The sequence below is a fragment of the Chrysemys picta genome, chromosome 2, assembly GCF_011386835.1.
Source record: "Chrysemys picta bellii isolate R12L10 chromosome 2, ASM1138683v2, whole genome shotgun sequence".
Classification (NCBI taxonomy): Eukaryota; Metazoa; Chordata; order Testudines; family Emydidae; genus Chrysemys; species Chrysemys picta.
Window position 1 is genome coordinate 96,777,622 of NC_088792.1, and position 22,276 is coordinate 96,799,897.

General features: G+C 40.6%; 1 protein-coding gene across 9 annotated transcripts in view; it reads left to right on the forward strand.

Annotated features, from left to right (window-relative positions):
* The window catches only part of SUGCT (succinyl-CoA:glutarate-CoA transferase), a 488,382-nt gene that overhangs the window by 185,053 nt on the left and 281,053 nt on the right, over positions 1-22,276 (forward strand). For all 9 annotated transcript variants that reach the window (XR_010598405.1, XR_010598406.1, XM_065583830.1 and 6 more), the window contains 2 exons: positions 12,894-12,965; positions 19,811-19,908. Coding sequence is in view for 7 of the 9 variants with exons in the window: in XM_065583830.1 (XP_065439902.1) it covers positions 12,894-12,965; positions 19,811-19,908 (170 nt within the window). In the remaining 2 variants the exon portion in view is untranslated. The remainder of the gene's footprint in view (positions 1-12,893; positions 12,966-19,810; positions 19,909-22,276) is intronic.

Below are 22,276 nucleotides of genomic sequence, written 5' to 3' on the forward strand. Positions count from 1 at the left end.
CCAGGCAGGCAGCATACCTCCCAGGACATCACGTCATGTTGGCAGCTGTATGCCCTCTCTACCCCTCAGGAGTCCCCAAGCACCACTACCCTTCATCTCCTCATCTGGGGTGCAATGGACGTGAGCTTCTTAGCCTTAGGAGCAGGTAGCTCCTCTTCCACAGTCATTGGGGTCTGCTTATAACCTCCTTTCAACAGTACAGCATACAAGCTCTTGACCTCAAAGGATGGGGCACCTGGGAGGGGAGTGGAGCACTGTCTGCTGCCTAAGGTGGCCAACAGCCAGTCTCCTCCCAACAGAGTGGCCAGTTCTGCTTCCTCCTCTGATGCTGCTATAGTCATCTATAGTTAGCTAGCATCCTCTGTCCCAGATGTTTCCATGTGTGTCCTGGTGATGAAGTCCTCATGCTCCCGGATGCTACCCAGATGAGCCACCTCTTCCTGCAGCTCTCTGACCTGCTTCCTGAGGGACTCCACAAACACCTCTCACACTGGTTGGGTGGTTCCCCCTTCCTGGCTTTCTTTGGCAGGGACATTCAGGCTGTATTCCCAGCAAATGAAGACCAGGATCTGAGTAGAAGTCTCCAGGGTCTGGATGCCTGTCTGGCAAGGGGCCCCACAGGTGCAGGAAGAGGAAGAGTTAGCAATATTGTTGGCGCTGTACCGTTTTTCTCCCATTGCGGGTTCTTCATTGTAGAGTATCTGCAAGTTAAAAGGGGAAAACAAAAAACAAAAAACCCACCCCAATTTCCCTGTCTTCCTCCTCTGGTGAACTCAGCTAGCTAACTCCTTTAGTTTCCCAGCTTTGTCTAACCAGCCACATGTCTCTGTAATAGTCTATGTACTCTAAATTTCAACAAATGCAGACTCTAGTGAACCAATCAGGAAGTGATTCCCAGAGTCAAAATCATGCCACTGAGAATGCCCAGCCTCTCTCTCCAACATGATTAAATCTGGGGATTGTTAACTCAACTGCCCCTACTGTTGCAGCTCACAAGGGGAGCAGTTTTTCAGCTTGTCAAACCGTTTGTAACTGTATATATCAAGATGAACATTTTGAATTTTTCCTGGGAGTTAATAAGAACCCAGTTTGTTTGTCAAACTTCTGATTGATCTTCAGGTGTAGCACTACGTTGCAATAATCTAACCTTGAAGTCACAAAGGGAATGTATTTCAGAGTCAAAGTCTGGATGTAAGGGGAAATTAGAAGCTTCTGCAGCTTCCACCCCTGACTTCAGGAGCAGAAGGGTGTAACATTTCCAAGTTTTGAACTTTTTCAATGAAGGGTGGGCAAAACCTTCAAAAATGACAGGAGAAATTACCTGTGGGGACCCTCATGATCCTTCGTGCAACCCACTACCATCACTTCTATTTTATCCAGATTAACTTTGCTCTCATCCATGCCCTAATTTCAGCCCCGCATTGAGAAAGCAAATAGACTGCTCATCCAGGTCTGTTTGTTTTCTTGGTACAGATAGCATCACAATCCAGATCAACTCACTTGCTCCCAAAATAGTCTCATACCTGTTGATCATATGGGTGAAAAAATTGAGTCCTACGATACGCTGCACAAGAAATTGCTCAGTGAAGACAAGCAATTTCCACAAATCAACCTATGAAATCTCTTGGAAAATAGCAGAACCACTTGTAAGCTGGGGACTACAGGAGATTCAACAAAAACCTAATGGTCAACAGTGTCAAAGTTTTCTGATGAATCTGAAAAGAATCAGTGTAGACACCTGATCTTAGTCCATCACCTGGATGAGATCATCGACCAATGAGAAAAGAGCAGTTTCATGTCAAACTCAGGCCAAAAGTCTAACTGAAAGGGATCAAGAAAATCTGAGGTTTCTGTTTGGCTCCATGCTTGTCTGTCTACCATCTTCTCAATAATCTTACCGAACAAGGAAGATTAAAGACAGAGTGTTAGTTTGTGAGATTGTCAGCGTGGAAAGATTTTCTGGAGAGCTTAAATTATAGATGGACAGCAACTTGACTTGCACTCAGAAGTGAATATAAAGCCGGATATGTTTTGTCAAAGAACTATGGATAACTACAGACAAAGACATCTGGGTACTCTTTCCAGATGTGCTACTGATTTACAGTGTGACCTTGAAAATACTTAGACCTGGTCTACTCTTTAAAAAGTTTTACTGGCATAGTTATGTCAATTAGGGGATGTGAATTTTTTTTTAACTGACATAGCTATGTTGGTAAAAGCCCTGCTATAGATGAAGTTATGCCAGTATAACTTTGCTTATACCGGTGTAGCTTATGCTGGTTCCCAGTATAAACACTTTTATACTGATAAAATTGCATCCTCACTACAGTGTTTTGCTGGCACAACCATAATGGTATAACTATACTGGCAAAATCTTCCTACTGTAGACAAGGCCTTAGTCTGTATACTTCAATTCCCCATCTGTAAAATGGGTCAAATACTGCTTAACTATATTTGTAAAGCACTTTGAGCTCTATGGATGGAAAGATCTATGTTAATGCCTGTTCGTTTCATGTGTATATACATTTTCCCCCCACTTCATTTTAAAATAGTATTTTGATCTCTAAGTGCAAGAGTTAAAGATCAATGTTTTAAGTATATGAAAGTTGGCATTCTAAGCTTTCGGAGGGCATAACACCTTGGTTTCTAATTCCAGTGATTCCCCAGTTATTGGACATTAAAATAATATTGGATTTGAAATGGATATGGGAGAGGGAAGGCAAGATGGTAGTCAATAATATCATTTTAAAATTCTATATTTCTTAAAGTACTAGAGACCAATAAAGATGAAATACTGTAGGGAAAAAATGGGATTCTCAATTTTACAATGGTTTAGGATGGATATGTAATAGAGGTAAGCATCTAATTCCCTGAAACTCCATGTGAAAACTCCAGCCTAAATCATTAATTTCATCTCACAAATGTTACTTTGACAGCTCACTAGATATTATTGATCCTTCCCACTAGCACTGAGGCTTTGGTCTGACAGTGCTTTTTCGGCACAAGTTCAGGATTTAATAGTGTGCATCCTGAATGTCTGACCAATGCAGTTTTTAAATCCTTGATTAAAGATAAAGCAGTATTTTAAACCACAACAAACTACATGCAATAAATGGAAATGAGTCTGACTTAAAACCACAAATCAAGGAAGTTTGAAGTCAAGGTTGAATTTTATGAACATCCATCCTTAGCTCACTATATTGTGTCTACGGAATGGTATGTGAGATCATTTATTGTTTGAGAAACTTACAATTTGAAAGATCTGTAAAATAGGGCAGAGGCACATTTGCAGGGTGGTGTGAGGGTTTCTTGCTCTGCCTTTCCTCATTCTGTCTCTGAATTAAATGGAGGATTTCAATCTTTAGCACTATTTAGTTTAAAAATCTCCTAGACCAGATTGTGAAAAGTCCAGATTGGAAAACACACTCATGTAAATTTGGTGTGAACTTAAGTGGGGTCTCATGTAAAAGACCTAAGCATTTTTTTAATGAGGGAGATTAAGAGGAGCCTGGTTGTCATTCTGATTCCTCTGCCTTCATGCAGCAGTCTCACTTAATGTGCTGCTCTTCTTGATTGGCCTCTACAAAGCACTTCTTCATAAAGGGTCTGTTTTAAGCAGGACCTTTAAGGTAATTGAATTGGCTGTCTTATTTTGTGAGTTTTGGATTGCTTGTGTTAGGATCTGGTTCCCACCTTGAAATGCCAATCTGGTTGGCAGAACATGGGTTGCTTGAATCGTATTCAGTATTAAAATCTATTCCAAAGGTCAGTTTTTAACTCCAAACCGACTTGTAGAAAGCCAAGAAACAGAGGTGGGGGACAAAAATAATGAGCCAAATTTTGCTGTCAGTTTCACCTGTATAAATTCAGATCAAATTAGTCAAGCCTCTACAGATTTACACTAGGGTACTTAAGAGAAGGATTTGGTGAATTGCCTTCCAAATGATACTAAGACAACCTCAATTTTGACCAATCAGGTTTATATCTTACAAGGTCCAGGAACTAGTTATTATTATTTGTATTGCAGTAGAACCTAGAGGCCCCAGTCAGGATCAGTCCTTGTATGTATTTTATTTTTCAACATAAATGTTTCACTGGTTTTTGTTTTGCTTTTAAATCAAAAAGAGCAATGTCATCAGGCCAAAACATCATGAGAAGTTCTAAAATAACCATTGTATGAGAGATAAAAGGTAAAGAAACATAGTTTGGTTTCAGGCTTTTGAGAGATTATTATAAACATTGAGGAAAATATTATTTTTAAAATAGCTCAGCTGTGCCCTGTAAAACCAGTAAACGTCTGTTTTAATTCCCATATAAGTAGCAAATGGCTGCTCTGTGTGTGTGTGCGCCTTTTTTTCTTAAATATTGCTTACTGTATAAGACCCTGTTTGCTTAATTTCAACCTAACTGAATTTTTATGGCCATGCCGTAAACCTCCTGTAAATAGAGGCTTAAATGGAAATGCTGACATAACCTTAATTACACTGGCTCCAGCACGATACTGTGATTAAAGTTTATTTACTTTGCATATGCGTGTGTGTGTGTGTGTGTAAATTCATTGTTGAAAAGCTAATGGAAAACTAATGTGGCAATGGAGAATGTGATCCAGTGCACAGTGTTTTATTTCTTGGCCATCGAAAACAGTGGGGGCATGTTTACAATATCAAAGAGCTTATTTTTAATTTAGGCATGTTAATAATTTAGAAATCATTGTGAAACTGAACAGGTTTCCCACTTTTAAGCTGTTCACTGTTCTTTCATAAAATGTTTATACCTGGCAGCACTCACTGTACTGTGGCTGGTGAATGTAGTAGTATATTCCATTCAGAATTGGGAAAAGGGGAAAATCTGCTGCATGAACATGAGCTTCTCTATCTAATGTTATAGTTGGGCTGTTGTATTTTTCTTTTCTGGCTGAATGAAATATTAAAAAAAAAAGCCAACAGATTTCTCCCCAAAGTGGTTGTACAGCCTAAAACCAGATATACATCCCAAAACAGATCTCCATTGTATCAATAAAACTATTATAAAGTAACCTTTATGAAATTCTCCTCAGTGAGCAGTCTTCCTAACTGACATATTTATAATACTGAGGAAGTGACTGAGATAAATCATTTAGGGCATTGAAAACTAATTTAGTAAACAGTATGTTACAACTCTTTTGTGTGCAAACTTTGAACTCTAAGAAAACTGTCCATAAGACATATATTGCAGAAGACAATGAGATTGTCTCACTTTCTACCTCCACATTTTCTTTGAAATCATTTGTCTTGGTAGCACCACATTTAATCTCTGCTATTGCTAGAAATGGGCCTGAACTAAAACCTCAGATCTTAGGCAGTTAAGGTCTGTATCTGGGCCGTTTGACTCAGACACGTCGGGTTATTACATGTGGAGTGTCACCAACTCTTGTGATGTTATTGTGACTCTCGTGATATTTACTGTTTTACTTAAAGCTCCTGGAGCAGAGAATCTCAGCTTTAGTTACATAAACAAAAACAACGAGGAGTCCTTGTGGCACCTTAGAGACTAACAAATTTATTTGGGCATAAGCTTTTGTGGGCTAAAACCCACTTCATCAGATGCATGGAGTGAAAAATACAGTAAGCAGAATATATATTATAGCACATGAAAAGATGGGAGTTGCCTTACCAAAGGGAGTGTGCGGGGTGTCAGTGCTAACAAGCCAATTCAATTAAGGTAGAAGTGGCCTATACTCAACAGTTGACAAGAACGGGTGAATACCAACGGAAGGAAAATTATTTTTGTAGTGCTAATGAGGCCAATGCAATCAAGGTGGCCCATTTCCAACAGTTGACAAGAAGGTGTGAGTATCAGCAGAGGGAAAATTACTCTTTGTAATGACCCATCCACTCCAAGTCTTTATTCAGGCCTAATTTGATGGTGTCCAGTTTGCAAATTAATTCCAGTTCTGCAGTTTCTCATTGGAGTCTGTTTTGGAAGTTTTTGTTGTTGAAGAATTGCCACTTTTAAGTCTGTTATTGAGTGTCCAGGGAGACTGAAGTGTTCTCCTACTGATTTTTGAATGTTACAGTTCTTGATGTCTGATTTGTGTCCATTTATTCTTTTGCGTAGAGACTGTCCGGTTTGGCCAATGTACATGGCAGAGGAGCATTGCTGGCACATGATGGCATATATCACATTGGTAGATGTGCAGGTGAATGAGCCCCTTATGGTATGGCTGATGTGGTTAGGTCCTATGATGGTGTCCCTTGAATAGATATGCAGACAGAGTTGGCAACAGGGTTTGTTGCAGGGATTGGTTCCTGGGTTAGTGTTTTTGTTGTGTTGTGTGTAGTTGCTGGTGAGTATTTGCTTCAGGTTGGGGGGCTGTCTGTAAGCAAGGACTGTCCTGTCCTTATTTGTTAAATAAACAAATTACCCTCATAGTTGTGGAGAAGTGCTTGAAAATGTGAACCAAGTAAATCCCAAACACCCAGAAACCAAGAATTCTAGTAAAGAGAACCCCAAATGTTTTTCACTTTTAAAAATCTCTTAATTTGTAAGCCAGTTCCTGAATATTTTCTGGACTTGACTTGTGATTTTTGAATGTTTGGGGCTGGCAGTACTGCATGTGCATTTTGAAGATAGAAACAGAAGGGAATATTAAAAGAGGCTTTGATTGGCCAACTTGATTGGGAGATTGAAATCAGTGGTTCCCCGCTCTTTTTTCTTCTTGTTTTTAGTACATGCACTTTAATTCTGAATACAAGTGATCTATCCACCTGAGTGCATAGTTGTTTTGTAATATCTATAGCCATACCCTCAAGGATAAGACATTGACACTTGTGTACACCAAATGTCATGTCACATGCAGTCTTTACTACTGTTAAAACTTGACTAATGTTTATGTTACAAAAAGGGGTAGATTGATTTTAAGTTTCTTTCTCCAAATTGTGCATGTCTAAAAATAGAGACAAATTTGACAGTGGTACAGGGTGGTAGGAAGCCTGGGGCAAAGGGTGAACCAAACCTAGTATTTAAAAGGATCTTAGTTTGATAAGATCATGTATTTTGCAGAATATACTGTAGGCGGAAATGTAGGACTTGATTTTCACAGGTTCTGAGCACCTGTAGTTCCCGCTGACTTCACTTGGAATAGTGGTAGTTACTGACTCTTGATAAACAGGTGTTTCAAGCTGGATGCCCAAAGATTGAGGCCCATAAAATTGGTGCACTCTTACAAAAAGGTGGGCCTGAGTGGCTTGCCAATGGCTACACAGCAATTGGATCTGATTCTCAGCAAGTAAGGCCTCCTGATTCTCAGTGCTATGCTTAATCCAAGAAACTATCCTGGTAGCTGTGATGTGACACTATAGTTCATGCTGGGATATGGCAGTGGAGTGGGAGCCAAGTGGTACATTTAAGGAAATCTAAAGAGGAAAAAGGTAAGCTCTTTGTTTATATGCTGAATGCCCTGTTTTAGTCTGCTAAGTGAGGGCATTCAGCATACATTGCTCAAGTCTGTGAAATTTACATTTTTTATTTTGGCTGTTTGCTTTTACTAGAAGAGAGCACAATGTAGGCAAATAGTTTCAAACTGTGTGGTCCGTATGATTTATACATACTGCTCAGAACTACCATTAACCAGATTTCTTGGTCTCATTCCCATTTGTTATAGTGTAATTAGGTATCACTTAGCAGCAAGAGAGGTGCCCTTTCCATTAGAAAGAAGGGAGCTCCTTGATGCTGAAGTATAGTTGAAGCTTTCATTCAAGGAAATGTGTAAAGGTGTGGAAAAGATGTGGCAGATTTACCCCATTTTGAAGGGTTACCGTAGTACTGGATCAATTATTGTCTGAAGTGAGACTGAGAAACTTCTGCTCTGTAATAACTTTTGGAAATTAAGTTGGAGGGGGAGGGAGAGGAAAAAGAACACACGCTGTAGTTCCTTTTGGCTGGCAGCTGAAAAGTGCTCCTGCATAGGTCAGCCAACTTCTGAATACATCACCTTCTTGTTAATTGCAGCCTTTACGTAGCACTGTGACTAGAGAGCACTAGTCCTTATGTGACCTATGCTGCTTTGGCTGAAATACTGCAATGGTAACTTAAAACTTCAGTTGAAGACAGCTTCTGCGACAAATTAAAGGCAAAATGGTAGTTTTTCCATGGTCCAAATCACTAGAAACCAGATTCTCAAAGGAGCCTCCAAAATTACAAAACGTGTGAGCACACCCATTTGCACCAGTCAAGTGCTGCATTCATGCACACAGCAACTACCTCTTACTGAAGCTATGTCTACATGACCACTTATGCCAGTATAATTTATGTCTCTCAGGGTGTGAATAAGCCAGCCCCCGCAAGCAACATAAGTTACACTGACCTAGGTGCCGGTGTGGACAGAGCTACGTCATTGGGAGAAAGAACAGGAGTACTCGTGGCACCTTAGAGACTAACAAATTTATTTGAGCATAAGCTTTCGTGGACTACAGCCCACTTCTTCAGATGCATATGAAAGCTTATGCTCTAATAAATTTGTTAGTCTCTAAGGTGCCACAAGTACTCCTGTTCTTCTTTTTGCGGATACAGACTGACACGGCTGCTACTCTGAAACCTGTCATTGGGAGAGTTTCTCCTGCCGAAATAGGTGCCACTGCTCGTTGGGGGTCGATTAATTAAGTCAACAGGAGAGCTCTCTCCCATCAACTTAGAGCGGCTATCCTCAAAAGCTTACAGCGGCGCAGCTGCAAGCTCTCTAATGTAGCCATAGTTTAAGGCAGGGACTGTACCTAGTACGATGAAGCCAGGATTTCAATCTGGGCCTGTTAATAAATCATTAATACTGGCCGGCTCAGACTTATCCTGGGCAAGTAGTGTAGGTCGGAAGGGGAAGACCTATTGAGGATCTGTTTGGGATTTGGGATACTGTCCTCTCTTTCCATAAAGGGGTCTTTCCCTGTTTGTCTGTTTAGTGCAAAGCCTTATGGTCTTATTTGGACTTATTAACCCTAAACAACCAGATAGCAACCAAATATCTTTCGTCCACTTTCATCTTGCTAGGAACCTTGCCCCTTCCTCTCTGATGAAGATTTGACCACAGTGATGCACATGTTTCTCATCTCTAGACTAGATTACCCTGATTTACTGTACTTGCTGTTGACTGTGCAAGCACTGCTATGAACCCAGCTGATGCAAAAGGATAGGCTGCAGTAACGTATGTCTCCCCCATCCTCCTTTCCTTCATCTGTCTCCTAATCTGCTTTCAGTGTCACTTCAAGGCTTTGTTCCTGATTTTTAGGGTCATCAGTGGACTAAAATACTCCTGCATCTGTGACTGCATCTCCATCAATCATGTAAAGTCAATGGGACTTAAATATGTACTTAAGTATTGTCCTGAATAGGGACAGATTGAAGCATGTAGTTAAGTGCTTTCCTTTGTAAGAACTTCATACTTAGTAATAGGAACTAATAATTTCATAAAAACGTTTAAAAATCCCAATACATTCATGTCTTAAAAAGTGAAAGGTACAAACAAGTAGCAGTTAATAATGGTCAATCACCAAGGGTTTTGGTGGTTTGGTTCAGGAAAGCATGCAAAAATTAGATGTTTACCTAAACTTATCCTAACTGTTTTGGTGTAGAAATTGTCTTGAAATGCCTTGGAAAGAGCAATGAAAGCACACCCATTCTCACAGTATATTGATACTTCACCATCCAAACAAAACTATTTTTTGCAAGAACTACAGAGCTCCACAGGAATGAAAACAATCAGCACCACCACCACCACCACCACAACAGCTAACTAACCACTTTGACCTCTGTGTTTTGGGTTCAGTTGAAGTATTGATTAAAAGCTGGGTCAGTTTTTCTTTTATTTCAACCATCTTGTCCCTCTCTAGTAGTAGTTAATATCTTTTGGTTCCTTAAGCCCAACAGATTTGTTTGTAGAAACCCACACCAGATATGAAACATTTGCCAAAGATATTTTACTTATCTATGATGGTTGCTGTACAGCATTTGGTTGGAATGTATGAAGGGGCAAATAAACGCAGTAGACTTAGATACATTAGCTAGACATGTTCTTTGATTAAATTCCTCACAAGTAACTGATAAATTTTGAAAGGCCACTGGAAGACTGTAGTGGAAGGACTGGTTAGTTCTGACTAGAACTTATCAGCAAGTCTGCACCCACACCGTCACTAAAATGATTCAGGCAGATTACTTTTTAGGATTTGGCCTTTAATTTATGTGTGTTGGTGAAATGTGCTTTGTAACTATCTCATTGAACATAAAATCTCCTTCCTGGTAGATTGTCTGCATAGAAGCCTCTCAGATAGTGCAGAGTCTCAGAGAAACCATGCATTGGGATGTCCCATCTTCCATCGCTATTGATTCCATGAATAAGCTGTGAAATAATTTTCTTGTCTATATTTTAGTAATTTTGTGTGTTTTGTCTTTACCTACTATATGCCCCAGAGTTCAGGACACCTAGAGTAGCAGTTTGCATGTAATTCGTGTCATATCCTATCATAAGCCTTCATTCTTCCAAAAATAGGGGAGGAAAAAAGACTTTTGCCTTGTGTGAAATGCCTTTTATTGCACTAATTTGAAATGATTCGATGTGATAGACAGCAGTTTATCAAAACAAAATCTCATTAAAGTCTGTTTGCACTTGCCCTGAATCTCCTTTGAATAATACGATAGTAAAGCTTTCTGTGACCAGACAGTAACCTGCGGTAACCTGCGGTGTGTGTACATTTATGAGTGATGAATAAAACCATTGTTATCATTCTTAAATGTTGGCATCAATGCTGTGCTAATAACATTTGAAAGTTTCTGCTTTATCAGCAACAACTACTGGCAAATAATCAGCTGTTTTGTAATGGGACGCTCAGAAATAGCTGCTGAAGGAAGTTGAGTAAGCTTCATGCAAAAAGACACTGCTGCATTTATGATGATACTATTTTTGTTGAGTAAGGATGACATGGCTGTTGTTTTTGCTTTTTAAATATACAATGCAATTAAGAATGATCAGTTTTCCCACACATACCACAAAGTCACTGAAGCATAAATGCTAATGACTGGACCCCCTTAAATTTTGAGTGACTTCCGCCGTTTTGGCAGCTTACAGTTATGAATGCATGTTTAATACTGCTGTGTGGCTTGTCATGTGACTGCAATTCTTACAGAGATTGCATGTGCCTCAGAGGTAATTGCTAATAAGTACCAAACTCTTTGTTTTAAGCCATAATGCTGATTTTGAGAATATTTTGGAATATGTATTTATTGCAGTTGTGTCATCTTTCATGCAATGTGTACCTTTTTTTAATGCGAAAAGTTCTTTCCGTGTGTATGTACATATTCTGTATCTAATAATGGTGGCACCAGTGGAGACCTCAGGATTAGAAATTGCAAAGCATGAAGGTTTGTAGAAGAATTTGTAATTTGCATTAATAGAGAAATAGCACGTGATCACATAAATAAAAATGACTGGGTTATATACATACAAAAGAGCACATAGAAATGAAACATTAACTTGTGTAATGTGTGTGTGGCTAGTTTTTGAGTATATAGCATCAACGAAGAAATATTGCTATTTGGACTGAGAGATTACTAAAATAGACTCATCCTGTTGCTGAAGATTATTTTTTTTATCATGACAGTAGTATTGGACACAATTACTGCTAGAAAAGTCAGAATCTTAATTATTGATACTTTTTTGTATGCAAAAAAGTGGTTAAATATTGCTAGGTTAGTCCTCGATAAGTGCTGTAGTGTTTTTTTTTAGACTAAAATCTGCATAAATAAATGTTTACATGATAAATGTTAAGGAACCCTTTAGCCTTGCATAAATCTTTTCTATGTTCTTCTTCCCAAAGTTTCTCTAGTTCATTGTCTGTGTCTCAGTCTGAAAATGCAGTAAAAACAGTTAAACATATACAGGCATGCAGAATATATATATTAGTTTAGGGCCAAATCAACAGGAGTTTTGAATGCTTGCGACAGAGTAAGCCTACAGGATTTGGCCCTCATTTTCTAAGTGAGAATCTTACAGTCAAGTGGCCAATTATCCAACTGGAAATTTGCTTTTATACTTTTCTCTTTGACCTGTATAATTCTTTCTGCTAGGAAGTGCATTTTATAGAGACAGTAAGCAAGTGTTGTTCTAAATGTAGCTTAGTCACTTGTGTCTCAGCAGGTTAGGCTTTGTCTAAACACAAAAATTATAACACTTTAACTATACTGTTATAGTTAAAGTGCTACACAACCTTGAGAGTGGATGCAGTTACAGTGGTATAAAAGAGCTGCATGCTTCTATAACTGGTTCCTCTGTGTGGAGGGGAATAAGCTATACCAGTATACGGCACCTGTATAACTCGATCTTCACTAGGGGTTGTACTGATTTAACTATTTTGGTTAAAAAAAAAATCACCCTTCCAACTAAAATAGTTATACTGGTATAAAAACTCTGTAGACTAGACCTTAATGTTGCATAAGAAAATTGCTTCCTGAGAACATACAGTGAAATTTGCCCCTGTGCATAGAATCAGCAGAAGGCCTGTGTACCGTTTAAGCCCCAAGATTGTGCTAATCCTCCGCATACTTACACAAATCATAGATGTAACTCAAACAGCTTAGACCCAAGTTACATATCTTTGTACTAAGGAGAGGAGTAGCAGGTAAAATAAATCTGTTTGCATTGTCAGCCTTTAAAAGAAGACCTGCCAGAATGGGAAAAATCAAAGGAACTTCTTTAAATTACTGATTTTTTTTCTCACATTGAACAGCTTTTATAAAACCATAAATTGAATTTGAACAGAATGGTTCACTTGCAAAAGACCTTTGGAAATTCATTACAGGGCCAGAACTTGAAAGATAGTCTCATGCAGTATATTTTAGTCATAATTTGACATCTATGTTTGTTTTTGTAGGCTTTCAAAACTAAGGATGGCTACCTGGTGGTGGGAGCTGGGAATGATCAGCAATTTGTCACCGTGTGCAAGGTAATGATGTTTAAGATTGACAATATGAGGTATTTGCATTACATTAGTCTTTCAGCTCTGTAAAGAAAAGCAAATAGCAATAACTTTTTTTTTTTTAATGTTGCATGTTGTGAACATGGTGATAGTGGATTAATAGCATGATTTTCAGGGATGCTCAGGACCCAGTAGCTCCAGGTGATGGCAGTGGCAGTTGGGTGCTGCACACATTTGAAAACCAGGCCATAAGGTTTGGAGAGGTCTAAATTGACCAAAAATACTCCTAGCCTTGTGGGTAGTGAGCATCATATAAGGGCACGTCTTCACTAGCAGCAGTGCTTTAACATGACTTGTTTAGTCACGGCATAGCACTGGGAGACCACCTCTACGAGGGGAATAGCTACCAGCACTGGGAGCACGGCTCCCAGCGCAGGTGCACTGTCTACACTGGTGCTTTACAGTGCTGAAACTTGATGTGCTTGGGGTGTGTTTTTTCACACACCTGAGTGAGAAAGTTGCAGTGCTGTAAAGTGCCAGTGTAGACAAGCCCTGAGTCACAAGCTTGGGCCCTTTTGAAGAACAAAGACCAGATGAGTTGTGTCATTCAGTCCATGCTTAATACAGCCATAAATATGCTACAGGTGGGAATTTTCAGCTAGAGATGGGGGAATCTTGTAGGATTCCACTGATAGTATAATGCAGATTCCTTTGGAACACAATTTATTTTATGTGGGAAGCCAACAAACATTGAAAAAGGGGCATTGTCACCCTTTACAGGACTATGGGCCCAGTTCAGCAAGGTAGTTCAGCATTTCCCTAACTAACTTTAAGCATGTGACTTGAATGGGACTACTCATGTGTTTAAAGTTATGCATGTGCTCATATACCTCACTGAATCTGGGCCTAAGAAAAATACATCCATTTTCTACCTCCTGTTTCTATTGAAAGTTCCCAGGAGAATCTTAGATTAACTTTTGAGATCTCAAACCTTTTATTACCTGTCTTTAAACACAGTTCCCCCCATCCCCAATGAATAAATTTGAAAAAAAGAAAAGAAAGCAAAGTTATTCTATCTAGAGAGTAGTTTGTGCCATGGCACAGTGTTAAAGACAGAAGAACACGCTAAAATCTAGCTGGCACAAATGGTGGATTATAAGTGGTATAGAGACTGTTTGGTTTTTCATTATAATTTTTCTCTTTTCTCCCCTCTGCTCCTTCAGAATAATAGAATTGTAGGGCTAGACGGGACCTCAAGAAGTCACCTAGTCCATTCCCCATATTGAGGCAGAATGAAATATACCTAGACATTGCTGACAGCTGTTTGTTTATCCTGTTCCTAAAAACCTCCAATAGTGGGGATTCCACATTTTCTTTGTTTGTTTGTGAGAAAGTCGCATGGGACTATATCAAAAGCCTTGCTAAAATCAATGTATATCACTGGGACAGTAACCCTGTCAAAGAAAGAAATTAGCTTGGTTTGGCATGATTTGTTCTTGAGAAATCCATGTTGGCTATTACTTATCACCCTGTTATCCTCTAAGTCAGTGGTGGGCAACCTGCGGGTCACAGGCAAGCTGATTGCAGGCGACAAGACATTTTGCAGATGTTGACCCCCCCGGGAACGGCGAGTTGTGGGGGGCCATGCGTGCGGATGGTCAACGTCCGCAAAATGTCTTGCGGCCCGCAGTCAGCTTACCCTGATGGGCCCCATGCGGCCCACAGGCCACAGGTTGCTCACAACTGCTCTAAGTGCTTACAGATTGATTGATAATATGTTCAATTATCTTTCCAGGTATTGAATTTAGGCTGACGGGATTATAATTCCCTGGGTTCCCTTTGTTCCCTTTTAAAAGATAGGTATTATGTTTGCCCTTCTTCAGTCTTCTGGGATCTCACCCATCCTCCATGAGTTCTTGGAGATAATCACTAATGGTTCTGAGACTGCTTCACCCTCAAGTACCCTAGGGTGAATTTCATTCAGGCCCAACTGACTTGAATACATCTAATTTATCTAAATATTCTTTGACCAGGTTTTCCCGATTTTGGCTAGTGTTCCTTCCCCCTTATTCACAGTCTCCTTATTTGTCATTTTGCTCACTCTCTCTGCTTCTTTTTTAGTCTGTTTTTGTCATTGGTCTTTTTGAAACTTTTATAAGCAGAATGCAAAACCAGTAACATCTGGGTTGGAGTTAAACTTCTGAACCTAGGATGTTTCAATGGGTTAGAAATTAGTCTCAACAAGTTTCCCCATTCCTACTATAAATGACCACACAAACATAAAGTTTATTACCAATTTAATCAATTTTAAATTAGTGCTTTATGAACCTCTCCACGTTCAATTTGAATGTGACTCCAAAAGCTTGGATGCTTATCCTAAAACTTACCAAGACCTTTTTTGGGCTGGCAATCTCATTAGATCAAGCTTCGTCACAAGATGTCCATTGTTTTCCTGCTTTGACTATATCAGACTAATAATTTGCACTTCTCTAGTGCCTCACATCCAAGTATCTCGAAGTGCAAAGCAGTCACAATTATCTGAAATTCACGTAGCCAAAACCCCTTGTACTTAAAAACTGAGTCTTATTTCCCTTGAATTCCAGGTAACTGTGGCTGAACGTGGCACCTTGCTCCCTGGTGGGCTGCTTCCTCCTGTTTGGGTTTGTTCTCTTGGTCACAGACAGCTGGCCAACTTCCCCAGGGTTGGCCAGCTCCACAGGTTTTCAGCACACAAGTCTCTATGCATTGAAATCTCTTCATCACTGTAAAATGTATAAACCCCATGGGGAAGATGGATGACGGAATAAGCCAACTCTTCAGAGTTTAGGGTGACCAATAGAGCTGAGCGAATAATTGATTTTTCGGTTTGGTAGGTGAACTGAAAAATCCCCCCCCCCCCCAGTTTTTTTGATTTGGGTCAACCTGAAATGGAATTTTTTCTCCTCACCAAAACAAAATATTGAAAAAAAAATGTGTAGGGAGCGATATATTTTTTTTCTTTTTTTCATTTTCAGTAGTCATTTTTTGGCTTTTGGCTGTGCTTCACCATTTGAGGGGACCTCTCTGCATCTCAGGAGAGTGGGGGAGCTCTGTCTTTATGAAGCGTCAGCAGTTAAAGAATTATACATTGAAGTGCTGTGGAGCTGGCCATCCTTGAGTAAGTTGTCATGGCTTTCTCTAATATGGGAGCTGGTTCAGGAGGCTTTGAAGTCTGTGTTCAGAGTCAGGAGGCACTGGAGACCCTGAACATAGGCTTTTTAGCCTGTAGACTTCAAACCTAAGCCAGCTGCCATAATTAGTCAAGATCCCAATTACTCAAAGGCTTTGGAGTCTACTGAGACCTTTGAAAAATCAGGGTTGTACTACCTTACTTAAATCTAACAACAGCCCAATAAAATAGGTAAGGGCAATACAGGGATCAATCCACCCACTTCTAGATGTTTAATGGTGCACAGTAAAGCTACACAACAGTTTAAGGCAGGAAGATTAAAAGAAAAAAAGAGGACTTCAACCAGTTTAAACAGTAAGGGAAATTTAGATAAACATCATGTAAATTACCTTGTTGGAACTGAGCCAGAAAACCAGGCTTACTACTCTTCTAATTTTATGAAAAGTGCCATGAGAACTTCAATTGAAACAAATGGTCCAGGTCTTCGTTTTATATCCCATCTTAAAGTGTTAAATACTATTAGAATAGGCTTATGCAAGACATTTCAGTATCTCCACAGTACTGTACTGCCACAGATGTGCAAAAATTAAAATTTTCCATACACAAGGGGCAAAAATGTTGGTTCAGTTTTGAGCAACAGTTCTCATTGCGTTTTCATCCAAATCAGTTTTCATATCCTTATTTAGAAGGACTAACATTGCTACTCTTAAAGAATAATTATAGAGACAAACTGAAGCGGTTAAGATGCCCAGAAGCTCAGTAGGAATGCCTAATTTCAAACCAGATGTAATGTTCTTAAAACTCTTAAAGGTTTGTCCCGCTTTAAGATGAAGGTTACTTGTGGAACTAAAAAATGTAGGGAAAGGGAAGAGGTGATAAATTAAGAGTACTTTAATTGCCAGAAGGCTCAAAATACTTAAGCTGCAAGATGGACTCTCAGTAAATACAGAGAACATTAATTCAAATATTTGAACTGGTATCAAAGAGCCTTATTATGAAGGGTCAGTGCTAAAAATATGGAACATACGGAAGCTGTTGCCTGTGAAGACATTCACTACAGAGATGTAGCAGCCAGCCCAGAGCTGTAAATGATTACAGCCTTTCTGCCTCAACCATATGCTTTTGGACAAGTAATCTTAAAGAAGAAGAAGAAGAAGAAGAGGAGAAAACCCACAAATTATTTGTTGAGCTAGATCTTTTGATATTTGATTAATTGCTGAAGACTTCTGTGAAACTTCTCTATTTTCCACACACAAGCACAGAAGTAACATGTTTCATATTGATCAACAATTAAAAAAAAATGTGTTCTAACGTGGGGCTACTTGGATCTAAATGTGAATTCTAAAACAAAGACACATTTCAGGAATGGGCTAATGTATATAACAAAAGAAAAATCCACAAATTTTGGAAATGAATAGTCCAAATGTATAATCTCCAAACACACATTCTTAGGCATTTTGAAGACCAGTTCTAGTGCAAGTGTGCTTGAAAAGTTAGGGAGTGAGGGGAACAGTCTAACTTTAAAATGATCACAGTGAAATAAACAAAACAACAATGGCAGGATGATACACAAAGGCCTTGTCTACACTACCAGGATAAGTCGACCTAAGTTATGCTACTCCAGCTACGGCCATGTCTACGCTTACCGGGGATTGACACTGCTGCGACACTTCACTGCTGTGAAGACCTGCTTAATCGACTGCAGAGCGCTCTCTGGTCGACTCCAATACTCCACTGGAACGAGAAGAGTAAGGTAAGTCGAAGGGAGAGCATCTCCCGTCGACGCAGTATGGTGTAGACACCACAGTAAGTCGACCTAAGCTATGTTATTCACGTAGCTGGAGTAGCATAACTTAGGTCTACTTACCGTGGTAGTGTAGACAAGGCCTATGTGAATAATGTAGCTGGAGTCAATGTAGCTTAGGTCGACTTATTGTGGTGTCTACATTGCGCAGTGTCGACGGTAGATGCTCTCCTGTTGACTTACCTTGCTCTTCTTGTTCCGGTGGAGTACCGGAATTGACCAGAGAGCGCTCTGCGGTAAATTTAGCAGGTCTTCACTAGACCCGCTAAATCAACCCCCGCTGCATCAATCGCAGCAGCGTTGATCCCCGGAAAGTGTAGACATGGCCAAAGACAGGATGAATTGCAGATAAAAGGATAACTGTTAGAACTTGTGTTTATCACTCACATGAACAGTCATTCACTCAGAGCTGGACTGTGACCACACCTGATTCACGCACACAACTAAACAGTCATCAAATGATAATGACATTTGGTCACTGCCAATCTAGATGAATAGAGATTAAAAGTTAGAGGCCAGATCTGGAGATAGCATCACCCATCCAAGAGTCAGTTTTGTTCTGGTGGTAGATATGAGGCATCCTTGAAAATATTTATCATGTTTAGATGGTGATACCTTGCAATGGCCAAGTGGAACCAGGATCAGCAAACTAGAATTCTCTCTCTCTCTCTGTAAGCAAGATGGAGAGAACTCATATTATCTTTTTCTTTTTAGGAATTCTCCCTTTCCCTTTATAATGATATAGGAGTTGTTTTGATTTTGTCTTGTGGAACACAACTCATCCCATTAACTAACATCGATCTATTCATCTGTCTATCCAAACAAATGCTGAGGTTAATACAGATATTGTAGGTCTTGATAACCCATATGGTCTTCTTCTGTCCTATTAATGTTCCTATAAAACTGCCAAACTCTTGTTGCCACATTTTTAAAAGTCCTTTTTCTGTCTAATTCCACTTTGTCGGTGCATTATCATTAAGTTTCCAAGATGTTAGGTGGGTGTTACTTTTACAAGATATATTTTTCCTTTTTATGAGGTTACACCACCTTTTTTCTTCATTAATACTTCACTAAATAATAATGAAGAAAAATGACATCCCAAAGGAAAATGTTTGCTTTTTATTGTCGTTTTAATACAAAACACTGAAATGGAAAAAAGCCCACTAGACATAGCATTTCCCCTATCTACCAGAATTATCAAATACAATCAGCATATCTTTCTCTGTGATCCTGTGACACATAACTCAGTGTAGCATGGTCCTAAGGAACTGACTCTTTTTACAGTGCTATGTGTATGTGTCTGTCTGTCTCTCTACTCAAGTATCAGAGGGGTAGCCGTGTTAGTCTGAATCTGTAAAAAGCAACAGAGGGTCCTGTGGCACCTTTGAGACTAACAGAAGTACTGGGAGCATAAGCTTTCGTGGGTAAGAACCTCACTTCTTCAGATGCAAGCTGAAGAAGTGAGGTTCTTACCCACGAAAGCTTATGCTCCCAGTACTTCTGTTAGTCTCAAAGGTGCCACAGGACCCTCTGTCTCTCTACTGTTTCCCCACCCTGGCCACAGTTACATGCAATCTTTGTAATGTACGAGAATGTATAGTATCAGTGCCTAGAGACACTGTTAATAGAAAGAGCGATGGACTGGGATTTGGGTTTCCAGTTCTTTTCCCATCTCTTCCCCAGCTTGCTGATGACATTGGGTAGGTAATGTATCCTCTCTCTTTCTTCATGGCTGTTTTATTTTTAAAAAGTTAACTAAAAGAAAGGGTGTTTAGCAAGTTACCTTATGTCCTTATTGTTGTATCCTTGGGACCTATGAATTTGCTTGGCTGCACAAATGGTCTTTACATTTACCTGCTAAACGTGTTTCTTATTCACTGTATTTTTGTTTTCATTTAGATCCTGAATTTGCTTGAAGTTAGTAAAGATTCCAGATATAAAACTAACAAACTCCGAGTGCAGAACAGGAAAGAGCTTATTGAAATATTATCAGCCCGGTGAGTTTATTAAACTGGAAAATATTACCGTAGTATATTAATCAACATGGTAATGTACAAAAACGTTGTCTCATAATTTGCAAGTTTGCCACTACTTTTAATCTTTTGGAGTATTTTCTTTTTGTAATTTATTTAGACACTTACTCCTTTTAAAAATGTTGTGTTTCATGTATCAGACTAGTAAGTGAGCAAGCAGCTAAGTAATAGCTTTACAGTAAAGTTACACTGTGGCTTCAGTAACCTGGATCTCATTTAAGAAGGCAGTGCTTTCCACGTGCACTTCTGGTCGGTTGTGGATAAGGGTCACTCTTGGACAGAAGGTTCTTGGTGTTGAATTTGCTGCCTTCAGGGATGGAGTTTAAAGTTTATTCTGAGGGCTCTCAGTTCCAAGGGATCTTCTACTTCGGAGATCTTAATCTACTGTTTCTCCATTGAGTTAACCTAAGAGTTCCTGGAAGACCCTCAGCCATTTAGTTCAGATTTTCTAAAAGACCTGAAGGTCATCCTGGTATGTTTAAGATCTCATGTCTGTGGAGTCCTCCTCTACTTAGATGAAGAGGATGGTGATTATGAAAAATAGGAGGAAGAAGTCTGCCAGGACCAGCTATTTGGTTTGTGTCCTGTTCTGGATAAGAATGTGGGCTACCCATCTGTATAACCCAACACAGAGAGAACTTCAACAGCTCTCAGGACTTGTTGGAGTGAATAGCAGAGACATTAAGTCTTGAGCTTTCAATGGTCCAAGCAAAGGAACAACCAATATTTTGATATTTTAAGACTGGGGCATGTCTCAGTGCCTATAATTCTCTATTATTCACAGAGCAGATTATTTGTGCACTAGAGAATCTCCTTTCCACTTCACCTGGTTACTATATGTTTTGGTACCAATTATCTTTTTTTTCAGTTGTAATGAAATGGAATTACTTTACACTCATGAGATCCTAAAGAATATTTAATTCTTTCCTGAGTGATTGCTTCTGTGTATTCCACAGTAGGTGTATGTGCTCGCCACTTGCACTGGTGCCAGAAGTTTTTCGCCTAGCAGTACCCGTAGGGGAGCGCTCCAGTGACCTCTGGAGTGGTGCCTCCATGGCGCGGTATAAGGGGTGCTGCGCACTCCCCCCATCCTCAGTTCCTTCTTGTCACCAGTGAAAGTGCTTGGAAACTGCTCTGCTCCAGCTTTGCTGTAGCTCGTCCCCAAAACTGCTTGTTCTTTCAGTGTATGGTACCTGTAGTTAGTAAGTTGTTTAGTTAGTTTAGTTTAGCTAGCGTGCCCGGGCCGGGGTATGCCCCATGTTTTAAGTCGTGCAACACTTGTAGGTGATCTGTGCCACTAAGTGATCCGCACACGGACTGTCTACGCTGTTTGGGGGAAACCCATCTCGGCGATCACTGCAAGATTTGCCAGTCGTTTAAGCCTCGGACGAAGAGAGAAAGGGACATTAGGCTCTGGGCTATTCTGATGGAGTAGGCGCTGACTCCGAGTTGGCACCGGGCACCCTGGTCTCGATGTGTGGTGACCCTTTGGCGCCATCGACTAGTTGGCACCGCTCCCTGTCCACAGGGCACGTCAGGAAGGCTAGAAAGAGGCCTTCTTTGCTGCGGCACTGGAGTAAACCCGGGACAGAGGCTAGACCCATGTCGGGCAGTCCTTGATCCCCACCGGTCTCTAGGCCTCCAACTCAAGTTGAGCGGAGTAGCCCGGCCTATTTGGAATCAGGCCTCCCCGGATGTCCGGATGCCCTCCACACGGAGGCACTGCAGGCGGCCTGGGATGTTATGTCCATGCTGGTACTGGGAGCACCGCCGATGTCGGCCCTGCGCTCCAGAGGCAAGTCGCCGCTGGGATCTCTGCAGTCAGCCCTGGCTCGATACCAGTCTCGGTCAACGGAACGTTCCCAACGCCGTTTGCCGCCCAGCAACTGTTCAGGGCAAAGTCCACGTGGATCACCCTTGACGCCCACCAGACTGTCTGGTTGGGTTCCGTCTGACCGAAACTCTCGGCATAGCTCCACGTCGAGGAGTGAACACCAACAGGACCGAGGCAGACAACGCCTCGTTTCAGAGGGGCTATCGCAGCTGTTCATGGCATGAATGTTGACGTCATTCCCATTCGTTATCCTGCTCCAGGATCCCGCCACAGCATTGCCCCCACAGTCTTGGGCATCGATTGCCGGCATGGGGCCGCCCGCCAGAGCCAATCACGGAGCAGCTGTTACCGACAGTACCGGTCCTCCACGTCGGGATCACGGTCCTGTGATCGGCATCGCTCCTGGTGCCACTGATCCTCCCGGTCCAGGGACAGTGGCAGGTCGTATGTCAGCCTGTACTCCCTTCGTAGTCATCCATCGATGGGCCAGGCCAGCCA